At 36.0% G+C, this 25,377-nt stretch overlaps 1 protein-coding gene across 11 annotated transcripts in view; it reads left to right on the top strand.

Moving 5' to 3' along the window:
* The window catches only part of DNAH12 (dynein axonemal heavy chain 12), a 208,735-nt gene that overhangs the window by 152,517 nt on the left and 30,841 nt on the right, over positions 1-25,377 (top strand). For 8 of the 11 annotated variants that reach the window (XM_042929731.1, XM_042929730.1, XM_042929729.1 and 5 more), the window contains 7 exons: positions 2,842-3,056; positions 3,791-3,983; positions 5,808-6,000; positions 7,530-7,702; positions 11,720-11,860; positions 24,832-24,990; positions 25,114-25,258. In XM_042929731.1, the coding sequence (XP_042785665.1) occupies positions 2,842-3,056; positions 3,791-3,983; positions 5,808-6,000; positions 7,530-7,702; positions 11,720-11,860; positions 24,832-24,990; positions 25,114-25,258 (1,219 nt within the window). Of the gene's footprint in view, positions 1-2,819; positions 3,057-3,790; positions 3,984-5,807; positions 6,001-7,529; positions 7,703-11,719; positions 11,861-24,831; positions 24,991-25,113; positions 25,259-25,377 lie in introns of those variants that run through there. The other 3 variants (XM_042929732.1, XM_042929739.1, XM_042929740.1) reach the window with 3 other exon arrangements.

The following is a 25,377-nucleotide window of genomic DNA, read 5'->3' as shown; positions in this document are numbered from 1 at the left end:
ATTATTTAAATCCTTTTTGATCAGTTCATTAGCTGTTGTTATTTCCTGGAGATTCTTCTGAGGGGAATTCTTCCGTTTGGTCATTTTGGATAGTCCCTGGAATGGTGAGGACCTGCAGGGCACTTCCCCTGTGCTGTGGTGTTTAACTGGAGTTGGTGGGCGGGGCCGCAGTCCGACCTGATATCTGCCCCCAGCCCACCGCTGGGGCCACAGTCAGACTGGTGTGTGCCTTCTCTTCCCCTCTCCTAGGGGCGGGATTCACTGTGGGGTGGCGTGGCCCATCTGGGCTACTTGCACACTGCCAGGCTTGTGGTGCTGGGGATCTGGCGTATTAGCTGGGGTGGGTAGGCAAGGTGCACGGGGGCAGGAGGGGCAGGCTTAGCTCGCTTCTCCTTAGGTGATCCACTTCAGGAGGGGCCCTGTGGCAGCGGGAGGGAGTCAGATCCACTGCCGGAGGTTTGGCTCCGCAGAAGCACAGAGTTGGGTGTTTGCGCGGAGCGAGCAAGTTCCCTGGCAGGAACTGGTTCCCTTTGCGATTTTGGCTGGGGGATGGGCGGGGGAGATGGCGCTGGCGAGCGCCTTTGTTCCCCGCCAAGCTGAGCTCTGTCGTCCGGGGGCTCAGCAGCTCTCCCTCCCTTTGTCCTCCAGCCTTCCCACTTTCTGAGCAGAGCTGTTAACTTATGACCTCCCAGACGCTAAGTCGCGCTTGCTGTCGGAACACAGTCCGTCAGGCCCCTCCGCTTTTGCCAGCCAGACTCGGGGGCTCTGCTTGGCCAGCGAGCCGCCCCTCCACCCCGGCTCCCTCCCGCCAGTCCATGGAGCGCGCACCGCCTTGCCGCCCTTCCTACCCTCTTCCGTGGGCCTCTCGTCTGCGCTTGGCTCCGGAGACTCCGTTCTGCTAATCCTCTGGTGGTTTTCTGGGTTATTCAGGCAGGTGTAGGTGGAATCTAAGTGATCAGCAGGACGCGCGGTGAGCCCAGCGTCCTCCTATGTCACCATCTTCCCTCTGACCTCTCTGGGCTCTTTCCATAATTTGGCTATTGTTAGTAATGCTGCTCTAAACATGGGGATACATGTGCCCCTTCAAATCAGTATTTTTATATCCTTTGGGTAAATACATAGTAGTACCATTACTGGATCATAGGGTAGTTCTATTTTTAACTTTTTGAGATATCTCCATACTGTTTTCCAGAGTGGCTGTACCAGTTTGCATTCCCACCAACAGTGGGAATGATTTCATGCACTGTACTGAATATAAAAGGAACCTGGGACAGTCAATATCATCATAGAAAAAGAGGAAAGCACATTATTTTTTAAATATCTGAAACCATGAATTGTTTGTTATTGATCACAAAACCTTTACCATAATGGCATAGAAAAATTTACTAAATAGGTCTCAAGTACATACCAGACAAAATTTGGAAACTTAGTTTTTGGTTCTACTCATAACCTGAGGGAATCCATTATAGGCTGGTAGCTCACATTTTAAGTTTTTATCAAATAAATAGGTTTATGTTTCATATTATGTTAATAGATGTCATTTATTAAAATTACCATGAAGACCATGCATTATATTTGAAAGAGCACAGCTTACAGGTTCACAAGATTCTACTTCTGACTTGGAACTAATTTTGGAACCTTGGACAAAGTACTCCCTGAGACGGACTTTCTTCATTTCAAAGATAAATGACAAAAATTGCACATTTTCCCCAACACCTCTTATTTCCTGTGTTGTTAATTTTAGACATTCTAACTGGTATGAGGTGATACCTCATTGCAGTTTTTTTTTTTTTTTTTTTTTTTTTTGAGAGAGAGAGAGATAGAATGTGCATGAGCAGGGGAGGGGCAGAGGAAGGGGGAGAGAGAGAATCTTAAGCAGGCTCCACACCCAGCGTGGAGCCCAATGTGGTGCTTGATCTCACAACCAGGAGATCATGACCTGAGCCAAAATCAAGAGCTGGATGCTTAACAGACTGAGCCACCCAGGTTCTCTTCATTATGGTTTTGATTTGTATTTCCCGGATGTTGAGTGGTGTTGAGCGCCTTTTCATGTGCGTGCTAGCCATTTTTATGTCTTCTTTGGGAAAATCTATTCATGTCTTCTACCATTTATGTACACACACACACACACACACACACACACACACACACAGCGCATATGCATGCATGAGCAGGGGAGGGGCAGAGAGAGAGGGGCAGAGAATCCCAAGCAGGCTTTGCACTATCAGCACAGAACCTGACATGGTGCTTGAACCCATGAAACATGAAATCATGACCTGAGCTGAAATCAAGAGGCAGATGCTTAACCCAGTGAGCCACCTAGGTGCCCCTGCCCATTTTTTAGCTAGATATTTTTGGGTGTTGAGTTTGATAAGTTCTTTATAGATTTTGGAGACTCTTTATCAGATATGTCATTTGCAAACATAGTCTTCCATTCTGTCAGTTGCCTTTTCATTTTATTGATTGTTTCCTTTTCTGTGCAGAAGCATCTTGTCTTGATGAAGTCCCAATAGTTTATTTTTGCTTTTGTTTCCCTTGCCTCAAGAGACATATCTAGTAAGAAGTAGTGACAGCCAATGTCAAAGAGGTTATTGCTCTCCTCTAGGGTGGTTTTGTGTCACATTTAGGTCTTTCATCCATTTTGAATTTATTTTTGTGTATAGTATAAGAAAGTGTTTACTTTTTTCTCATAGGACTCTCGTGAAGATAAATCCTGATAATGTACGTAAACACTTTGCATTGATACAGATTGATGGTGATGTTTATTATTTAAATTACATAATTTTAAAGAAATACCAACATCTATTTATTTCCCTCAGAATTTTTCTTATTATATTCTAGGCCTTTAATGATTGACCCTCAGGGTCAAGCCAATAAGTGGATCAAAAACTCTGAAAAAGAAAATCAGCTTAGCATTATTAAGTTATCTGATTCGGACTATATGAGAACACTGGAAAATTGTATTCAGTTTGGAACTCCACTTCTATTAGAAAATGTTGGTGAAGAACTGGACCCATCTTTGGAGCCTTTACTACTTAGACAAACTTTTAAGCAAGGTAGAAGTTCATTAATATTAGCTGGTAGCACTGAAAGATGGTTGGATTATCTTTAAGACATATCTTTGAGGCAAGAAAGCCACTACATAAATTTAAGAATAATGTTAATAACTCAAACTTCTGGGTCATTGTTATGTGTGAAAGGAAATTTGAAACAAGTATCAGGAATGAATTTTGGTCAGATATTCTAAAATAAATATCTTGCCCTCTGTTCATTATGTTAACCACTGTTATCTAGATGGTTGTTCAGTAGAGAATATAAAGAAGTTGAAGCCAGCCTGAAATTACTTTATCTTGTGACCGTGGAGCTCAGAAAGTCCATTAGTATGAATAGTAATGGTTAATGTGGACCAGAGTTGACTTTGGGTAGATAGTGCCAACCTTACATCTTTCTGCTTATAAAAATTTTTATCTCTGCCAAACTCTAGTATTTTTAAGAGCTTTAGTAATATATAAATAATCTTGGACTCATGATTGAAAATTTATAGAGGAGGTAAGATCAAAAGGAATTTTGATTTAGAAGGCTCCATGACAACGACAGAAAATGTCTTAGACCCCTCCAGAATGAATGAGTCCTGCTGTATAATTGCTTATTTGCCTGTGTGTCCATGACTTTTGTCACACCTCTATTTTATATTACTTTAAGACCCGTTACTTATCTCAGGAATGGCCTTAACATGGAGGAGCTATACAACTGTGGCTTACTTATCATGTGTTTGCTTTCTGAAATATAGGTGGCATTGACTGCATCAGACTTGGTGAGGTCATTATTGAGTATTCCTTTGATTTCAAGTTTTATGTCACCACAAAACTGAGAAATCCACACTTTATGCCAGAACTGGCTACAAAGGTGTCTTTGCTCAATTTCATGATAACTCCGGAAGGACTTGAAGATCAGTTACTAGGTATTGTTGTTGCAAAGGAGAGGTGTGTATTTTTTTTTTTAATTTTCTTTATTTTTTAAAATTTACATCCAAGTTAGTTAGCATATAGTGCAACAATGATTTCAGGAGTAGATTCCTTAATGCCCTTTACCCATTTAGCCCATCCCCCCTCCCACAACCCCTCCAGCAACCCTCTGTTTGTTCTCCATATTTAAGAGTCTCTTATGTTTTGTCCCCCTCCCTGTTTTTATATTATTTTTGCTTCCATTCCCTTATGTTCATCTGTTTTGTATCTTAAAGTCCTCATATGAGTGAAGTGTATACATTTCCTTATATGCTTCCAGATGGCCTAAAGAGGAATATTTGTAGGTCATTAATACTTTTGTTATGTGATTATTCCAAAACCTTGTCGAATTTTATGTATTGTTATAAAATAAGTATGTAATCCTTTAAAATAGCTGTTCTGGGGGTACCTGGGTGGCTCATTCAGTTGAGCATCCACCTCTTATTTCAGCTCAGGTCATGATCTCATGATCGTGATATTGTACCCTGTGCTTGGGATTCTCTCCCTCCCCTTCCTTCTCCCCATCCCGCGCTTGCATGCGCTCACCCTCTCTCAAAAAATAAAAACAAACATAAAAAATAAACTAAAATAGCCATTCTGTAACAAGTAAGTCATAAGCCAACCATGTTATATTGGGCTCCTAGTATGGGTAGTAGGATTCAGGAGACATGCCATGACTTCAGACTTGTATCTGATTGTTTGAGCCAAAGAGTTCATCCCTAAGAACATATGCTGTGGACAAAATCAGAAATGTGTTGAAAGACTTAAATATAGGATGTTAATGAAATAATGAAATAGTTGAGTTGTATAGTGAAATAGTGAAATAAGAATGAGTGATGAAATACTTAGATAAGAATGAAAAAACAGGATACAAAACTATACATGGTATGGGTAATATTTTGTTAAAAAAAAAGTTAATGCATGAATTATATGTATATATATCTGTCCACTTGGGAGGGAATATGCCAGAATGTTAACAGTGGTCATCTCTAAGGGTGGTAAGATTGTGGATAATTTTAATTATTTTTTTATACGTTATGTATTTTTCCATTAGTAGCATGTGTTATGTTTTAAATGAGAAAAAGATATTAAAATACCTGATAGGGCTACTAGTAAAGGATTGCTTCCTGAAAGAAATCTTTGATTCCACTTGGAGCTTCACATAGCATTGTCAAGCACTCTATTTTATGAAACCAAATTATAAGGGAAATTATGTAATCGTGTGTTACTTTTGTTACTTCCAATATTTGAATCCCACTTGTATAGTATCCAAGACAGAACCATGTCCTAACATATTCCTGAACATGGTGAATTATGATATTTTGAGGTCTTATACTATATTTGTAAAGATGTTAAGTGCCAGTTTTGTCTTTTACCTGAAGAGACAATTGTATGATGAGTCATCTTTTCTGATTCTGCTCTTGCGGAAGAGATAATGAAAGTAACACTGAATATGAAAAAGCCAACGAATAGATAAGAAGTTTTCTGTTGTGTTTCTTCTCCAGTTCTTATCCTCACAAAACTATCTAAGCCATATGGATAAACATAGCGCATTCTTAGACTTATTAAGTTATTGCCACATTTCACATATGAATTTAATGATCATTTTTTGCTCATGTTTCTCAAACTATCATTTGTATGGAAATAACCTTTTTCCTTAGGATAAAGTTTGTGTTATATATCTTAGTTTGTGTTACATTTCTACAAAATTATTTAACTGTCTACAAAATTGTGATACCTAGTATTTAGATATGAACTTGATAAAATACTGCAAGTTTAGACTAAATGTTTCTATCTTTTTAGACCAGAATTAGAAGAGGAACGAAATGCCCTTATTCTTCAGTCTGCAGCTAATAAGAAACAGCTAAAAGATATAGAGAAGAAAATTTTAGAAACATTATCATCTTCAGAAGGCAACATTTTAGAAGATGAAAGTGCAATTAAAGTCTTAGACTCTGCTAAAATGATGTCCAATGAGATAACAAAGAAACAGCAGGTGAAAAAAGAGTCCTAGCAACCTTTTGACTCTTTTTCAATTTTCTCCCAGTATAACTCTGGAGAAAGTTTGTTTGCAAGGAACAGAAGCACACTCAAATTAGCTCAAATAAAAAAGATACAAGGACAGCATAAGGAATATAGTCAAAAACATTGTAATGGTATTGTATACTGACAGATGGTAGCTATACTTGTGGTGAACATAGCATAATGTATCAACGTGTCCAGTCACTATATTTATACCTGAAACTAATGTAACATTGTGTGTCAACTATGCTCAAATTGAAAAAAAAAAAAAAAAAAAGATACAAGGGAGCATTTTATTTCCCCAATTACAGAAGTACATACCGGCCTCAAGAATAAATGGAAAGTTTCTATGCTCTTTGTCTGCCCCTCTCTAAGACTGTGTAGTCCTCATATGTGCCTCTCCATCTTAAAACCAATTTCTCTGGTAACACTTTACATCTGTTCCTTCAAACATTTGTCTTGCCTGTAGAAACCGGCTTTGGTTCCATTACCTTTTATTAGCACTAATGCCCAGTACCACTTGACTTCAGCTTCTGAGGCTCTTAAAATTCTAATTCTCTGGGGGAAGAATTGATTTGGCTTATCTTCGGCCCAGTTCTATCTCTACTTCCTGACTGAATCAGCTACAAAGAGGATCATTCAGTATAAACATGACTACCCAGGCACACTCATTCAGCAGAGTCTGTAGATAGTTTGTCCAAAGAAGGAAAAGTGGATTGAATAAGTGCTCTACACATTTTTCCTATAGAATAGCATTCTATCAGATAGAGTTGTCAGCTGAAGAGCTGTTATCTTTCAGAAGTTTTTTCTTTTGGGGTCAAATATTAACACCCCTACTATGTCCAGAAATGTTAAACATACAAGAAGCTAATTGAAAAGGTACTGTTCTATAACCCCATCAGCTAACAAATATTTGTGAAATCTACTTTCCCAGACTTTCCTGGGTTCTGGTACACATGTTGACACCTTAAACATACACATGTGCACATTCTCTCCCTCCCCCCCCCTCCCTCCTTCTCTCTCTCTCCCTCACTCTCCCTCTTTCTTTCTCTCTTTCTCCCTCTCTCTGACCTATTGAAATAAAAGAAGATGAGTGACTATAGTAGACACATGTCAGATCCAGACAAAAAAAGCAAAGATTGACAACTCTGGTATTCCCCAAACAAGAAACACAACCTTAAACTATTTTTCATTCATTCTTCTCCCTCCCTTCTTCGTCTTCCGTCCCTTCCTAATTCTTTCCTTCCTTTTCCTTTTTCCTCCCTCTCTCCCTCCCCCTTTCTCTCTCTCCCTCTTTGTTTCTGTCTTTCTGTCTTTCTTTTTGTCTTTCTGTCTTTCCAGCTTCTAGCATACTAAAACCTTTCCTTGTAAACCATACCTCTGTAATTTTGCCATTGAGTTAGAGGGTTATTTTTTTTTTAACATAAACTTTATTACATGAAAAACACGTAATTAAAAAAACACATTTCCTACTTCTTAATCTTGATTTTTCTCTTCTTCTAGATTGCAGAGAAAACAGAACTCAAAATAGCAGAGTCTCGAGAAGGCTACAGACCCATTGCTAAACATTCATCAGTATTATTCTTCAGCATTGCAGACCTGGCTAACATCGATCCCATGTACCAGTACTCTCTCACCTGGTTTGTGAACCTTTACATCAACTCCATTCATGACAGGTAAACCTTCTCTAGCTTCATTCATCCTCCCTATGTTGGATTCCCACCATGCTTTCCATTAAAAAATACATAACTTTTTTTCTTAATATGTAATATGCATTCATTACAGAGTATTTAAAAATAGGAAAAGTTGAAAGAAAGAGAGGGAGAGAGAAAGCCTCCATTTATTCTAAGTTTTATTTCACCCCCACTCAAAATGTAGGCATAGAAGGATTAGCTTTAGTCCTCCCTGCCTCTTTTAAATATTTTAATATGGCACCTGACTTATCTTTGCTGGCAACTACAACATCTTTCTCCACCTTTGAGATCTCTAAAAAGTTTCAGTCCCAGGGTGCCTGGCTGGCTCAGTCAGTAGAGCAAGCAACTCTTGATCTTGGGTTGTGAGTTTGAGCCCCATGTTGGGTGTAGAAATTGCTTAAAAATAAATTCTTAAAAAAAAAATAAATAAAATTTGGGGTGCCTGGGTGGCTCATTTAGTTGACCTCTGACTCTTGATTTTGACTCAGGTCACGATCTCAGGTTTCATGAGTTTGAGTCCCGTGTTGGGCTCCACGCTGACAGTGCAGAGTCTGCTTGGGATTTTCACTCTCTCCCTCTCTCTCTGCCCCGCCCCTGCTCTGCTCATGCGTGCACTCTCTCTCAAAAATAAATAAATTTTTAAAATGAATGAATGAATGAAGGAATAAAATTTAAAAAATAAAAAGCTTCAGTCCCATATTTCTTTGTAATTAATTTTTTTTAAATTTTTTAATGTTTATTTATTTTTGAGAGAGAGAGAGAGAGAGAGTGCCAGTGGGGGAGGGGCAGAGAGAGAGAGAGAGAGAGAGAGAGAGGGAGAGAGGGGGACACAGAATCTGAAGCCGGCTCCAGGCTCTGAGCTGTCAGCACAGAACCCGATGCGGGGTTCAAACTCACAAGCCATGAGATCATGACCTCAGCTGAAGTTGGATGCTCAACCAACTGAGCCGCCCAGGCGCCCCTTAAATTTTTTTTTTAATTTGTAGAGAGAGTGTGTGCAAGAGGGCGAGAGGGGCAGAGGGAGAGAGAGAGAGAAAAAAAGAGAGAGGGAATCCCAAGCAGTCTCCACACTCAGCATGGAGTCCCCACATGATCCTGGGATCATAACCTGGGCTCCATCCCATGACCCTGGGATCATGACCTGAGCTGAAATCAAGTCACTCAACTGGCTGAGCCACCCAGGTGCTCCCAGGCCCACATTTCTAATTGTTTGCTAGATATTTTCACTTTAATCAATTAATAAACATACACAGGTTTTAAAGTCAGACTGGAGTAGGGGGTGAAATCTCAGTTCTGCCACATACTAGCTACATTAGTACAGTCAAGTCAGTTAACCTTTCTGTAATTGCCTCAAATTTTTTTATCTATAAAATAGAGATGATAATCATACCTACCTTTTAGAATTGTTATAAGAATTTAATATTTGTGAAGTGTTTATCGTAGCATCTGGTACTTAGTAACTACTGTATTTGTTAAGTAGAATAAAAATATGATTTGAGCCTACCATATATGGTCTACGTGGGCTCTTGGTAGAACAGTCTCGCTGGAGTGACTGAAATCCCTAAGATTACCAGTTGGGATTTGGAATTTGAACTTACACCATCCACACGATGGAGAAAATTCAAGTTGAGGAATTGACATAAATGTCGATTACAAGTGTCAGCAAGGATGCAGAGTCATCAGAACCCTCATACACTGCTGGCAGGAATGTAAATTAGTGCTGCCACTTTGGAAATATTTAGGACATTCTTGAAAATATTAAACATAGATTTGCCATATGATCTAGTAATCAGCAAATCCAGTGATTCTTAGGTATATACTGAAGAGAATTGAATGCAGATGTCCACACAGAAAATTACAGTCTTTTTGTTTTTAGACATAAAAAACTATATTCAAAAAATTACTTGTGTTAATTTTTCCTCCTTCAGCATGGCAATGTTATTGATGTGAAATACAGTTAGTTCATTTGTTGTTGGTTTGGATTTTTTTTTAAATTTCATTTTAGAGTTTTCCCTTCACCCTTGTTGATTTTAATTTTATTATATTTGTGAGCACATAACCCATTAATATGACTCCAGAAGTAAATCCTGAACTAAAGGTCTGCTCAGAGAAGTGTCACTATCCCCTACTCTTCTCTCACCTTTCCATGGATCAAAGGATTGCTTTTTAAAAATTAAACTAAAATTTAAAATTAAAATTAATTTTGAGATAAATGTAGATTCACATGTAGTTATAAGAAATTATACAGTGGGGGTGCCTGGCTGGCTCAGTTGGTGGAGCATGCAACTCTTGATCTTGGGGTTGTGAGTTTGAGCCAGGCGTTGGGTGTAGAGATTAGAAAGAATGAGAAAAAGAGAGAAAGAGAGAAAGAGAGAAAGAGAGAAAGAGAGAAAGAAAGAAAGAAAGAAAGAAAGAAAGAAAGAAAGAAAGAAAGAAAGAAAGAAAATAGAGCAATCCTGTGTGTACTCTACCCAGTTTCCTCAATGGTGACATCTTGAAAACTTCTACAATGATCACAACCAGGGCATTGCTGTTGATACAGTCAAGATAGGGAACACCACTATTACCACAAGGATTCCCATGCTGCCCTTGTATAGCCACACCCACTTCTTTCCCATCCCCACCCTCTCCTTAATCTTTGAGAACCGCTAATCCATTCTCCGTTTCTGTAATTTTGTCATTTCAAGAATGTCATATAAATGGGATCATATAGCACATAACTTTTAAGGATGGGCTTTTATTCACCCAGCTTAATTCTCTGGGGACTCATTCAGGTTGTTGTGTGTGTCAGTAGTTTGTTCCTTTTTATTGCTGAGAAATATTTCATGGTATCGATGTACTACAGGACATCTGGGTTATTTCCAATTTTTAGCTCTTATGAATAACATGTACAGGTTTTTATGTGAGCATAAGTTTTCATTTCTAGGATAAATGCCCAGGAGTGCAGTTGCTGGGTCATGTGGTAATTGCTTGCTTTCTTGCGTACGTATGTATGTATGTATGTATGTATGTATGTAGCTGCCCAAACTTCCCCAGAATGAGTGTCTTTTAAATATTACTGATAAAATTTTTGGACTAAAAAAATGAAAGTAATATGTGATTATTGCAAAATTTTGAACATATAAGAGCATAAAGAAGACAGATATTAGCCATAACCACATCTGGAAGTAACCTTTTGTTCATATGTTTTCTGACTTTTCATCTTTTTTTTTTTTTTAAATGTATACATCTTGATCTAGATTTGATGCTTCTTTGGGACAGGTAAATGTTTCATAATTCTTTATCTCTTATAGTCCCCTACCCAGAAAAAAATTCACACCAATAGAGATTCAGCAAGTATCTTAATTTAGTGATTATTTTCAGTCATTTTGGAATATAATAAGTTCAGAATTTTGAAAATAGAGAGATGGTATAAACCCTATTTTATTTTCTCATAGTCTTATACCCTGTCTTTTACATATAAATTTAGAAGAAGTTGCACACACACAAAACTACACAGGGAGGCCCTATATATATCCTTCATTCAGTGTCTCCTGTGGTAACAGTTTTACATTATTATAGTACAATATCACAACCAGGAAATTGACAGAACTTCCTCAGATTTCACCATTTTATTTTATTTTTTTTTTAATTTTTTTTTTAAATTTTTTAACGTTTATTTATTTTTGAGACAGAGAGAGAGCATGAACGGGGAGGGTCAGAGAGGGAGACACAGAATCTGAAACAGGCTCCAGGCTCTGAGCTGTCAGCACAGAGCCCGACGCACGGCTGGAACTCACAGACCGCGAGATCATGACCTGAGGTGAAGTCGGCCGCTTAACCGACTGAGCCACCCAGGTGCCCCAGATTTCACCATTTTATATGCACTCGTGTGTGTGTGTGTGTGTGTGTGTGTGTGTGTGTGTGTGTAACAGTGGCTACTTATATGTTAGTTCATCTGTTACTTATTTTTTCTTAGTTTTGTTTGACAGTATATTTGCCTGTTTTTCAACCTTTCAGTAACAAATCCAAAATTTTGGAAAAGCGCCTACGATATTTAAATGACCACTTCACATACAACTTATATTGTAATATATGCCGATCACTATTTGAGAAGGACAAGCTGCTGTTTTCCTTTTTATTATGTGCCAATCTTCTTCTGTAAGTTACTTGCTTTATCTTAATTTATTTATTTTAAAAACTTGCATGGGGAAACTACTCTATGAGGATGGTTTCTCACAGAAAGATACCATGTTTTTGCTCTGCTTAAGTCATGATTTTACTTGTACATTTCTCTATAATAGTATTGGTGTTTGGATGTTTTTTAGATTTTTAAAATGTGAGTCACACGTAAAAGTCGACAAAATATTCATGTACAGTTCAATGAATTCTTATAAAGCAGAAGTCTGTGTAACCACCAACCAGGTCAAGAAATAGAGGTCTTTTCAGGGTGCCTGGCTGGCTCAATTGGTAGGACATGCAACTCTTAACCTTGGGGTTTTGAGTTCAAGCCCCACATTGGGTGTAGAGATTACTTAAAAAAAAAGAAACAGAGACTTTTCAAATTGATTTCTTTCACTTAATAATATGCACTTAAGGCCCTTCCATGTTTTTTCATGACTTGATAGCTTCTTTCTTTTTAGCACGAAATAATATTCCATTCTCTGGATGTACCACAGTTTATCTATTCACCTACTGAAAGACATTTTGATTACTTCCAAGATTTGAATATTAACCATAAAATTATAAACATTTGTGTGTATGTTTTTGTATATACATAAGTTTTCAACTCATTTAATTACTGAAGACTGCTGAGTCATGTGGTAAGAGTATGTTTAGTTTTTAAGAAACTCTCTTCCAAAGTAGTTGCACCATTTTGCATTCCACCAGCAATGAGTAAGAGTTCCTGTTGCTCCAGATCCTTGCCAGCATTTGGTCTTGTCAGCATTCTGGATTTTGACCATTCTAATAGATATGTATTGTTCTCTCATTTCAATTTACAATTTGCTAACGACACATGATGCTGTTAATGTTTTGTATGCTTATTTGCCATCCTTATATCTTCTTCAGTAAGGTATCTGTTAGGTCTTTTGTCCACTTTTGAATCAGTTTGATTGTTCATTTTTTATTGTTGAGTTGGATGACAGTCCTTCATCAGGTATGCCTTTTGCAAATATTCTCTCCCAGGCTGTGGCTTGCCTTCTCCTTTTGACAGTGTCTTTGGCAGAGCAGAAGTTTTAAATTTTAATGAAGTCCAGCTTCTTTCTTTCATGGTTCATGGTGTTATATATAAAAAAATCATTGCCATACCTAAGGTCACCTAGATTTTCTACTATGTAATCTTCTAGGAATTTTATAGTTTTGCATTTTACATTTATGTCTATGATTCATTTTGAGTTAATTTTTGTGAAGGGTCTCTGTCTAGATTTATTATCATCATCATTATTATTATTATTATTATTATTATTATTATTTTTACAGGTGGACATCCAGCTGTTCCAGCACCATTTGTTGAAAAGACTGTCTTTGTTCCATTGTACTGCCCTTGCTTTTTGTCAAAGATCAGGTGGTTCTATTTATGGGTGTATTTTTAAATTCTTTATTCTGTATACTGATCTATTTGTTTTTTTTGTAGTATTGACTTAATTAGCCTTATACTAAGTCTTGAAGTCAGGTAGTGTCAGTCCTAGGCTTTGTTCTTAAATATTGTTTTGGCTATTCTGAGTCTTGTGTCTCTTCATATAAAGTGAACTTCATAGAAAATCAGTTTGTCAGTATTCACAAAATTCTGTTCCATTGATTTGTCTATTTTTTTACCCACACCACCCTATTTTGATTACTGTAGCTTTATAGTAAGCCTTGAAGTCCAATGATGTCAGTTTTCCAGTTGTGTTCTTCTCCTTCAATATTGTGTTGGATATTCTTGGTCTTTTGCCCCTCTGTATAAATGTTAGAATAACTCCGTCAATTATACGCAAAATAACTTGCTTGGATTTTGTGTGAGATTGCATTAAATCTATAGATCAAATTGGGAAGAACTGACACCTTGACAATATTGATTCTTCCTATTCATGAACATGGAATATCTCTCCATTTATTTAGTTCTTTGATTTCTTTCATCACATTGTCATAGTTTTTCTCACATAGATCTTGTACATGATTTGTTCAATTTATATCTAAGTATTTCACTTTTTGAGTGCCAATGCAAATGGCATTTGTGTTTTTAATTTCAAATTCCACTTGTTGATCTATATGAAAGTGATTTTTGTATATTAACATTGTATCCTGCAACCTTGCTAATATAATTGCATATTAGTTCTAGGAGTTTGTTGTCAATTCTTTCAGATTTTTGGATTTTCTACGTAGATAATCATGTTATCCACAAACAAAGGCAATACATCTTTTTTTCTTATTGCATTAGTCAGGACTTTCAGTATGATATTGACAAGAAATGATGAAAAGGGACATCCTTGTTTTGTTACTGATCTTAGTGGGAAAGTTTCTAGTTTCTTATTTTTAAGTATGATGTTAGCCGTAGGTTTTTTTTTTTTGTAAATGTTCTTTATCAAGTTGAGGACGTTCCCCTCTAAGTTTGCTGAGAATTTTTATCATGAAAGGGTATTGGATTTTGTCAAATGCCTTTTCTGCATCTACTGATATGATCATGTGCTTTTTCTTCTGTAGTTTATCTATATGATAGATTACATTTATTGATTTTTTTTAATGTTGAAACAGCTTTACATTCCTGAAACAAATACCACTTTGTTGTGGTGTGTTATTCTTTTTATACATTGTTTGATTCAACTTGCCAGTATCTTGTTGAGAATTTTTGTATCCATGTTCTTGAGAGATATTGGTCTGTAGTTTTCTTTTATCTGTGTAATTTTGGCATTAGGGTAATATTAGCTTCATAGAGTAATTAGGAAAGTATTCCTTCTGCTATTTTCTGGAAGAGATTGCAAAGAATTGGTATAATTTCTTCCTATAAGTTTGGTAGAATTCTCCAGAACCCATTTTAATGTGGTGGTTTCTGTTTTGGAAGGTTATCAATTTAATTATCAATTCAATTTCTTTAATAGATATAGTTATGGACTGAATAGTTGTGTTTCCCTCAAATTCATATGTTGATGCACTAACTTCCATTGTGGCTATATTTAGAGATGAGACCTCTAAGGAAGTAATTCAGGTTAAATAAAGTCATAAAGGTATGGTCCTGATCTGACAGAATTAATGTCCCTTTAAAAAGAGAGATACCAAAGTACTCTCTCTGTCCATATGCACACAGAAGAAAGGCCATGTGAGGACAAGTAAAGTAAGGAGGTCACTGTCTACAAGCTAGGAAGAGGTCTCATCAGAAACCAAATCAGCCAGAACCCTGATCCAAACTTCTAGACTCCAGAACTCTGAGAAAATAAATTTGCATTATTTAGGCAGCATGAGTACACTAACACAAGGTCTATTCAGATTATCTGTTTCTCCTTCTGTGAATTTTGGCAGATTGTATTTTCCAAAGAATTGATCCATTTCGGGTAGGTTATCAAATTTGAGGAGATACAGTTCATAATATTCCTTTATTATCTTTTTATGTCAATGGAATTAGTAATGATGGCCCTTCTTTCATTTCTGATATGTGTAATTTGTGTCTTCTCACTTTTTTCCTTAGTTATCCTGGCTAGAGGTTAATCAATTTTATTGATCTTTTCAAAGAACCAGATTTTAGTTTTATTGATTTTTTTCCTATTGACTTGTTTTAATTTCATAAATTTCTTCTCTGATTTTTATTATTTCTTCACTTCTGCTTACTTTGGATTTAATTTGATCTTCTTTTTCTAGTGTCTTAAGGTGGAAACCCAAATGATTGATTTTAAATTTATCTTCTTTTCTAATAAATGAATTCAGTGTTCTAAATTTCCCTCTGAGCATTACTTTTGCTGCATTCCACAAATCTGAATAAGTTGTGTTTTCATTTTTATCTCATTCAAAATATTTTTTTATTTCTCTTGAAACTTCTTTGAGCCATACATTACTTAGAAGTGTGTTTAATTGCCAAGTATTTGGGGGTTTCCTAGCTATCTCTCTGTTACTGATTTCTGGTTTAATTCTATTGTAGTCAGAGAGAATACTTTGTGTGATTTCTCTTCTTTTAAATTTGTTAAAGTGTGTTTTATGACCCAGAATGTGTTCTGTCTTGGTGAATGTTCCAATGAGGCTGAGAAGAATGTATATTTTGATGTTGTTTGATAAAGTATTGTATAGATGTCAATTGCATTTAGTTGAATAATGGTACTGTTATTTCAACTCTGTCTTTACTATTTGCTGCTGCTGGATCTGTCCACTACTATTTTAGTAATAGATTGATCTATTTTTCTTTGTCTATCAGGTTTTATCTCATATATTTGGACATTCTTTTGTTAGGCACATACACATTAACAACATTGGGTCTTTTGGAGAATTGACCCCTTTATCATTATGTAATGACCCTCTTTATCCCTGATAATTTTCCTTGCTCTGAAGTCTTCTTTTTCTGAAATTAATATAGCTACTCCAGCTTTATTTTGATTAACATTAGCACGCTATATCTTTCTCCATCCCTTTTCTTTGACCCTCTGGTTTCATAGTTAAAATAGGTTTTTTTTTGTAGACCACATATAGTTAGGTCTTATTTTTTTAATATTAAAAAAAATTTTTTAATGTCTATTTTTGAGAGAGAGAGAGAGAGAGAGAGAGAGAGAGAGGGAGAGACAGAGTGCGAGTGGAGGAGGGACAGAGAGAGGGAGACAGAATCCAAAGCAGGCTCTAGGATTGAGCTGTCAGCACAGAGCCTGACACGGGGCTCAAACTCACAAACTGTGAGATCATGACCTGAGCCTAACTCTGATACTTAACTGAGTGAGCCACCCAGGCACCCTGAGTTAGGTCTTATTTTTTTTATTGTACTCTGATAGTCTATGTCTTTTAATTGATGTACTGAAACCATTGACATTTAAAGTGGATTATTGACATAGATGGATTAATATCTATCATATGTGTTACTGTTTTTTTATTCATTGCCATTGTTCTTTGTTTTTGTTTCTGATATTTTGAGGTAAGATTGGTATATAACATTATATAATTTTTAGATGTACAATATTATAATTCAGCATCTGCATTCATTACAAAGTGATCACTTCCAAATATCTAGTTACCATCCATCAGCATATATTTGACCCCCTTCATCCATTTCACCACTGACAATCCCCCTTCCCTTCTGGTAACCACCAATCTATTGTGGTTTGTGTCTATGAGTTTGTTTTTGTTTTGTTTATTTTTAGATTCCACATAGGAGTGAAATTGTACTGTTTTTGTCTCTCTCTTTCTGACTTATTATACTTAACACAATACCCTCCAGGTCCAACTGTGTCACAAATGACAATATTTTATTATTTTTTTATGTCTGAGTAGTATTCTATTGTATATATAGACCACATCTTCTTCATCCATTTATGCATCAACTGACATTTAGGTTTTTTCATATCTTGGCTATTGTGGATAATATTGCTGTGAACATTGGGGTGCATATATCATTTCAAATGAGAGTTTTCATAATCTTTGGATTAAATACTACAAGTGAAATAGCTGTATTGTATTGTAATTCTATTCTTAATGTTTTGAGGAATCTCTATACTATTTTCCATAATGCTCAGACCAATTTATATTCCACCAACAGGGTACAAGAATTCCCTTTTCCCCACATTCTCTTAACACTTATTTCTTGTCTTTTTTTTTTTTTTTATCATAATGAATCTAACTAGTGTGAGGTAATACCTTACTGTGGTTTTGATTTACATTCCCCTAATAATCAGTGATGTTGAATATCTTTTCACGTGCCTGTTGGCCATCTGTATTTCTTCTTTGGAAAAATGTCCATTCAGATCCTAGGCCCATTTTGAAATCAAGTTGTTTGCTTTTTGTGGTTAAGTTGTATGCAATTTTCATATATTTTGGATATGAACTCCTTGTCAGATATGTGATTTGCAAATATCTTCTCCCATTCAGTAGGTTGTTTTTACATTTTGATGATGGTTTCTTTCACTGTGTATAAACTGTGTTGTTTGATACAGTCCCATTTATTTTTGCTTTTGTTTCCCTTACGCTTTGGAGTCTTATCCACAAAAATATAGCTAAGACTGATTCAAGAAGCTTACCACCTATGTTTTCTTCCAGGAGTTCTGTGGTTTCAGGTATTACATACAAGTCTTTAATCCATTTTGAGTTAATTTTTGTGTATAGTGTAAGATAGTGATCTAGTTTCTTTTTTTTTTTTTTTTTGGATGTGGCTGTCCAGTTTTCCCAGCACCATTTATTGAAGAGACTGTCCTTTATCCATTGTGCGTTCTTCCCCCTTTGTCATAAATTGTGTGTGTGTGTGTGTGTGTGTGTGTGTGTGTGTGTGTGTATTTCTGGGCTCTGTATATGTATTTCTGGGCTCTCAATTCTGTTGTATTGATCTGTGTGTCTGTCTTTATGCCAGTACCATACTATTTTGATTACTAAAGCTTTGTAATGTAGTTTGAAGTCAAGGAGCATAATACCTTCAGCTTTGTTGTTCTTTCTCAAGATCCCAGCTATTCAGGATCTTTTGTGATTCCATAAAAATTTTTGAATTAGTACTTACAGTTCTGTGAAAAATGTCATTGGCATTTTGAAAGGGATTGCATTCAGTCTGTTGATTGCCTTGGGTAGTATGGACATGTTAACAATATTGATTCCTCCAATCCATGAGCACAGAATATCTTTCCATTTATTTGGGTCTTCAGTTTCCTGCATCAGTGTCTTACAGTTTTCAGTGTACAGATCTTTCACCTCTTTGATGAAATTTCTTCCTAGATATTTTATTCTTTTGATGCAATTGTAAATGGGATTGTTTTCTTCAGTTCTCTTTCTGATAGTTCTTCATTAGTGTATTGACATGCTACTGATTTCTGCAGATTGACACTGTATCCTGAAATTCTACTGTATTTATTAGGTCTAATGGTCTTTCTCAGTTCCAACAAAGTCTTTAGAATTTTCTATATAAAGTATCTGCAAATAGTGACAATTTTGCTTCTTCCTTTCTATTTTGGATGCCTTTTATTTCTTTTTCTTACCTAATTTCTGTGGCTAGAACTTCCAGTATTATGTTGAATAAATGTGTTAAGAGTGGACATCTTTGTCTTGTTCATGATCTTAGAGGAAAAGCTTTTGGCTTTTCACCATTTGAGTATGTTAGCTGTGAGTTTATCATATATGACCTTTATTGTGTTGAGGTGTGTTCCCTCTGTACCCGTTTTGTTGAGTTTTTATCATAAATGGATGTTAAATTTTGTTAAATGTTTTTTCTGCATTTATTGAGATGATCGTGTGATTTTTATCCTTAATTTTGTTAATGTGGCATATCATCTTGATCTATTTGTGGATGTTTAATCATCCTTGGATCTCTGGAATAAATCCCACTTGATCACGGTGTATGATTCTTTTAATGTATTGTTGAATTTGGTTTGCTATATTTTGTTGAGTATTTTTGCATCTATGTTCATTAAGGATATTGGCCTATAATTTTCTTTTTTTGTGGTGTACTTGTCTGGTTTTGGTATCAGGGTAATGCTGCCCTCATAAAATAAGTTTGGAAGTGTTTTCTTTATTTCAGTGTTTTGAAGGAGGAGTTTGAGAAGGGATAGGTATTAAGTCTTCTTCGAATGTTTGGTAAAATTTACCAGTGAAGCTGTCTGGTCCTGGACTTTTGTTTTTTGGGAGTCTTTTAAATGTTTATTTACTTAAAGTAATTTTTGAAACATTTATTCATTTTTGAGAGACAGAGACAGAGCATGGTGGGGGGAGGGGCAGAGAAAGAGGGAGACACAGAATCTGAAGCAGGCTCCAGGCTCTCAGCTGTCAGCACAGATCCCGACGCAAGGCTCAAACCAACAAACCACGAGATCATGACCTGAGCTGAAGTCAGACACTTATCCAACTGAGCCACCCAGGCACCCCTTAATGTTTATTTATTTACTTTGAGAGAGAGAGAACAAGAGTGAGCAAATAGGAGAGGGACAGAGAGAGAAGGAGAGACACAGAATCCCAAGCAAGCTCCATGCTGTCAGCACAGAGCCAGATGGGAGACTAGATCTCACAAACCATGAGGTCATGACCAGAGCAGAGATCAAGAGTTGGACACTCAACCAACTGAGCCACCCAGGTGCCCCTGTTGGGAGTTGATTTTGTTATTGTTTCAATCTCCTTGCTAGTAATCAGTCTATACAGATTTTCTATTTCTTCATGATTCAGTCTTGGAAGGCTATATATTTTGGGGAATTTTTCCATTTCTTCTAGGTTGTCCAGTTCATTTGCATATAATTATTTGTAGTACAATTATAACTTCAGTTGTAACTTCTTTTTCATTTATGATTATGCTTATTTGAGCCCTCTTTCTTCTTTTCTTGGTTAGTCTAGCTAAAGGTTTGTCAATTTTATTTATCTTTTCAAAGAACCACCTCTTAGTTTCACTGATCTTTTTAATTTATTTATTTATGTTTTAGTCTCAATTTGATTTATTCCCACTTTGATCTTTGTTGTTTTCTTTCTTCTACTAACTTTGGCCTTCATTTATTCTCTTTTTTCTAACTCCTTCAGGTGTAAATTTAGATTGTTTGAGGGTTTTCTTATTTCTTGAGGTAGGCTTATATTGCTGTGATCTTCCCTCTTAGAACCACTTTTGCTGCACCCCATTGATTTTGGTATGTCATTTTCTGTTTTCATTTGTCTCTATGTATTTTTTTTTAATTTCTTTGATTTCTTTGATGAATCATTAGTTGTTTAGTACCATGTTGTTTATCTCCACATTTTTGTTGTTTTTCCAGGGGTTTTTTTTTTGTAATCAACTTCTAGTTTTATACTGTGATGGTCAGAGAAAATGCTTAATATAATCTCTATCTTCTTGAATTTAACCTGTGATCTGTCCTGGTGAATGTTCCATGTGCATTTGAGAAGAATGTATATTCTGCTTTTGGATGGGGTTTCCTGTATATGTCTACTAAATCCATTTGGTCTAATGTGTCATTAAAGCCAATGTTTCCGTATTGATTTTATGCCTGGTTGATCTATTCTTGATGTAAGTGAGGGTGTTAAGGTGCCCTACTATTACTGTCATGCTGTCAGTTTCTCCCTTTAGATCTATTAATTTTTGCTTTATATATTTTGGTACTCTTGATATTTTCGTAAGTGCTGTATCTTTTTGTTGAATTCACCCCTTTATCATTATATAATTCCCATATTGGTCTTTTATAATTATGTAATTCCCATCTTGGTCTTTGTTTTAAAGTCTATTTTGTCTTGTATGAGTATAGCTACACTAGCTTTCTTTTCATTTCTATTTGCATGAACTATCTTTTCCCATCCCTTCACTTTCAGTCTATGTGTATCCTTACTTCTAAATTGAATCTCTTGTAGGCAGCCTAGAGGTGGGCCTTTTTTTTTTTTTTTAATCCACTCAACCATTTTATGTCTTTTGATTGGAGAGTTTATTTACATTTAAAGTAATTAATGGTAAGTATGTACTTATTGCTATTTTGCAATTGTTTTCTGCCTGTTTTCCTAGATTTTCTCTGTTCCTTTTTTTCTTTTCTTTCTTCCCTTGTGGTATGATGGCTTTCTTTAGTGTTATGTTTAGATTCCTTTCTTTTTTTTTTTTTTTGGGGGGGGTATTTACCAGGAAATTTTTTCTTTGTGGTTACTGTGAGGTTCAAATATAGCATCCTGTATTTATAATAGTCTGTTTTGGGGACTCCTGGGTGGCTCAGTCAGTTAAGCATCTGACTTGATTTCAGCTCAGTTCATGATCTCACTACTGTGAGATCAAGCCCTACATAGGGCTCCACAATGGGCATGGAACCTACTTGGGATTCTCTCTCTCTCTTTCCCTCTGCCCCTCCCCACATGCTCTCTCTCTCTCTCTAATAATAATAAAAAGAAAGAAAGAAAGAAAATTATTATAATAGTCTGTTTTAAATTTATTTATTTACTTTGAAGGGGGTAAGGAGGGGCAGAGAGAGAGAGAGAGAGAGAGAGAGAGAGAGAATCCCAAGCGGCTCTGCACTGTCAGCATGGAGTTCAACGTGGGGCTTGCTCCCATGAACCATGAGATAATGACCTGAGCTGAAATCAAGAGTCAGAAGCTCAACCAATTGAGTTACCCAGACGTACCCCCATTTTATATTTTTGATGTCACATTTATGCATCCCTTAACTAACTACTGTAGTTTTAATTTTACTACTTTTGTGTTTTAACCTTCATACTTGCTTTAAAAGTGATTGAATTCACTACCTTTACTATTTATTTACCTTTTCCGTGAGATTTTTACTTTCGCTTTTTGTTGTTGTTATTAATTAGTGCCATTTCTTTTCAGCTCAGAGAAATCCCTTTAATATTTCTTGTAAGGCCAGTTTAGTGGTGATAAACTTTAGTTTTCATTTATCTGGAGAACATCTCTTTTTTTCAGCCCTATTACGTATAATTGACATACTATGCAATTTGCCCACCATAATACAGTTAGATGATTTTTAGTATTTTTATACAATTATGCAGCCATCACCAAATTCCAGTTTTAGAACAATTCTATTACCTCAAAGTTTCCTTTTCCCTATTTAGTCAATTACTATTCCTACTCCCAGCCCCAGGTAACCACTGACCTGCTTTCTGTCTCCACAATTATTCCTTTTCTAGAAATTTTATGAATGAGACATTTTAAGGCCTAGAATGTGGTCTATCTCTGCAAGTATTCCATATGCCATTGAAAAGAATGTGTATTTTGCTGCTCTTGAATGGAATATTCTATAAATGCCAAGTAGGTCAAGCTAGTCTATATACTATATCCTTATTGATTTTCTGTCTGCCTGTTCAATCAATTTTTGAGAGAGGATTGGAATCTCTTAGCTATGGAGATTGCTTCTGACAGTTGTATCAATATTTCTTTGTGTATTGATGCTCTGTTATGAGATGTGTGTCTAGGACTGTTACGACCTCTTAATGAATTGACTTGACTTTTTTTTTTTAATCCCTGGGTTATCCTTTGTTCGAAATCTGTTTTGTATGATATTATTATTGTCCCCAGCTTTCTTTTGAATAGTGTTAGCATGGTATATATTTTTCCATACTTTTCCTTTTAACCTACTTGTGTCTTTATATTTAAGCTGTATTTCTGTTGACAACATGTAGTTAGGTCTTATTTGTTTTGTCCAATCTGATAATCACTACCTTTAATGAAATTGTTTAGACCATTTATATTCAATGACATAATAGAGTTATGTTTAAATCTACCACCTTACAACTTGGTTTCTGTTTTGCACATCTGTTCATTTCCTCATTTGTTTCATTTCCTCATTTTCTTTTTCTTTGAATTAAGTACTTATTATGATTCCATTTTATCTCCTTTGTTAACTTACTAACTATAATTTTTTGTTTTATTATTGTAGTGATATCTTTGGGATTATAGTATACCTTTTAACACATCACAGTCTATCTTCAGGTAAACTTTATATATACACATATATTTACACACATACATATACATATATATACATATAGTATAAGAACTTACAACTGTTTACTTCCAACTCTCTCCTCCTAGCCTTTGTTTTATTATTGTCATATATTTCACTTGTACATATTATAAATCCCATAGCATGTTGTTATTTTGCTCTAAGTAGTCAATAATCTTTTAAAGAGACTTAAATAATAAGAAAAAGGTATTTTATGTTTACCTACATAGCTACTATTTCTGGCAGTCTTTATTCTTTTGTGTTGATCTAAATTTCCATCTACCTGAAACTTCTCTAACATTTCTAATGCTTTATGTCTACTGGAAATGAATCCTTTCAGTTTCTCTACATCTGGAAAGAAATCAGTGAATTTTTCTTTTATTTTTATTTATTTATTTTGAGAGAGAGAGTGAGTGTGCAGTGTAGGGGCAGAGGGAGAGGGAGAGAGGATCCCAAGCACGTGGGGCTCTATCTATCTCATAAACCAAGAGATCATGACCTGAACTGAAATCAAGAGTTGGACATTGAACCAACAGACCACCCAGGTGCCCCTGAATTTTTCTTTTAGGTTTTGTACTTTTTATCTCTAGAAGTTGCATTTGGTCATTTCTTCTATGGCCTGTTTCTCTCTTCATTACGTTTGTTTTGCTTTAACTCCTTCAGCATATTTGTAATAGCTCTTGTAACATTCTTGTCTTCTTGTTGTATTATCTCTATCATTCTATGTATCTATTGACTGATCTTTTCTCCTGGTTATGGATGTTGTGAATTTTACATTGATAAATACTAAGGGCTTTTAATTCCTTTAAAAAGCATTAGACTTTACTTTTGCAAGTAGTTAAATTACTGCATTAGTTTGATGTTTCCAAGGCTTGTTTTTAAGCTTTCTTACAGTAGCTCTAGAATAGACTTAATTCTAAAACTAGGTTAGCTTTGCTACTAAGGCGTGATCCCTCTGATGTTGCCTCTGAATTCCTCTGGTGTTTAACAAAGATTTATCTCTAGTTGGTAAGAATTCACTTCTCCAAGTTCTGTGTAAGCTCAGGAGCTATTCAGGTTACAGCTTCCCAGATATTCTCTGGCTGGTCTCCTGGAGTTTTACCCTATTCACATATGACTTAGTGTTTAGCAATTGAATCAAGAGGATACCCATGCAGATTTCTGAAGCCCTTTTCCATGTATCTCCCTCCTCTCTGGGACTCAGCCCACAAATTCTACCACCTGAGCCTTCCTTAACTCTGGTCTCTGTTCATTCAACTCAACAATACTATCAGGTTCTGATTTTGATCACCTCTCTGTTTTATAGTCTGGAAAGTGCCTCCAGGCAAATAGCTGGGGCAATCATAGCGATTGATTAGGACAATCATATTTGTCTCCCTTTTTTCAGGGACCGCAGTGTTGCACTGGCTGTTGTATAACTTCCAGAAACAGTCGTTTCATTCACTTTTTCCAGTTTTCTAGTTGTTTATGGCAGTAGGGTAAATCAGTTCTGATTATTTCATTGAGGCTATAGAAGCAGAAATTGATTTCATTCCATTTTAAAATCAGCAATTTACAGCAGTCTTTATTTTGGGAATACAGGGCAAAGAAAGAGATTGAGTACCAGGAACTGATGTTTCTTTTAACTGGAGGAGTAAGTCTTAAGAGTGCTGAGAAAAATCCTGACCCAACTTGGCTATCAGATAAAAGCTGGGAGGAAATTTGTCGGGCAAGTGAATTTCCTGCCTTCAAAGAACTCAGGTATTTGTTTAAACTTGATGATTTAGAATTGAGTAAGGATGGGTAAATTTATAATCTCCTTGTTTAACAATATCTTTTTAAATTATCTGCCAGTGAAATAATAATTAGCTTTTTTTCCATTAGGGAACATTTTTGCAAACATATAACTGAATGGCGAGAAATCTATGACAGTAAAGAGCCACATAATGCTAAATTTCCAGCACCAATGGATGAAAGACTGAATGAACTACAGAAGATAATAATTCTTCGGTGCCTAAGACCTGATAAGGTACAAGACAAATGTGTTCTATTTCGAACCCAGCTAATTTGCCATTTAAGAATAAGTCTGGGGAATAAAAGGCACAACATAAGGGAATATAGTCAATGACTTTGTAAAAGCGGTGTAAT

This window comes from Panthera leo, chromosome A2 (assembly GCF_018350215.1).
Source record: "Panthera leo isolate Ple1 chromosome A2, P.leo_Ple1_pat1.1, whole genome shotgun sequence".
NCBI lineage: Eukaryota > Metazoa > Chordata > Mammalia > Carnivora > Felidae > Panthera > Panthera leo.
This window is presented reverse-complemented; position numbering and strand designations above follow the sequence as displayed.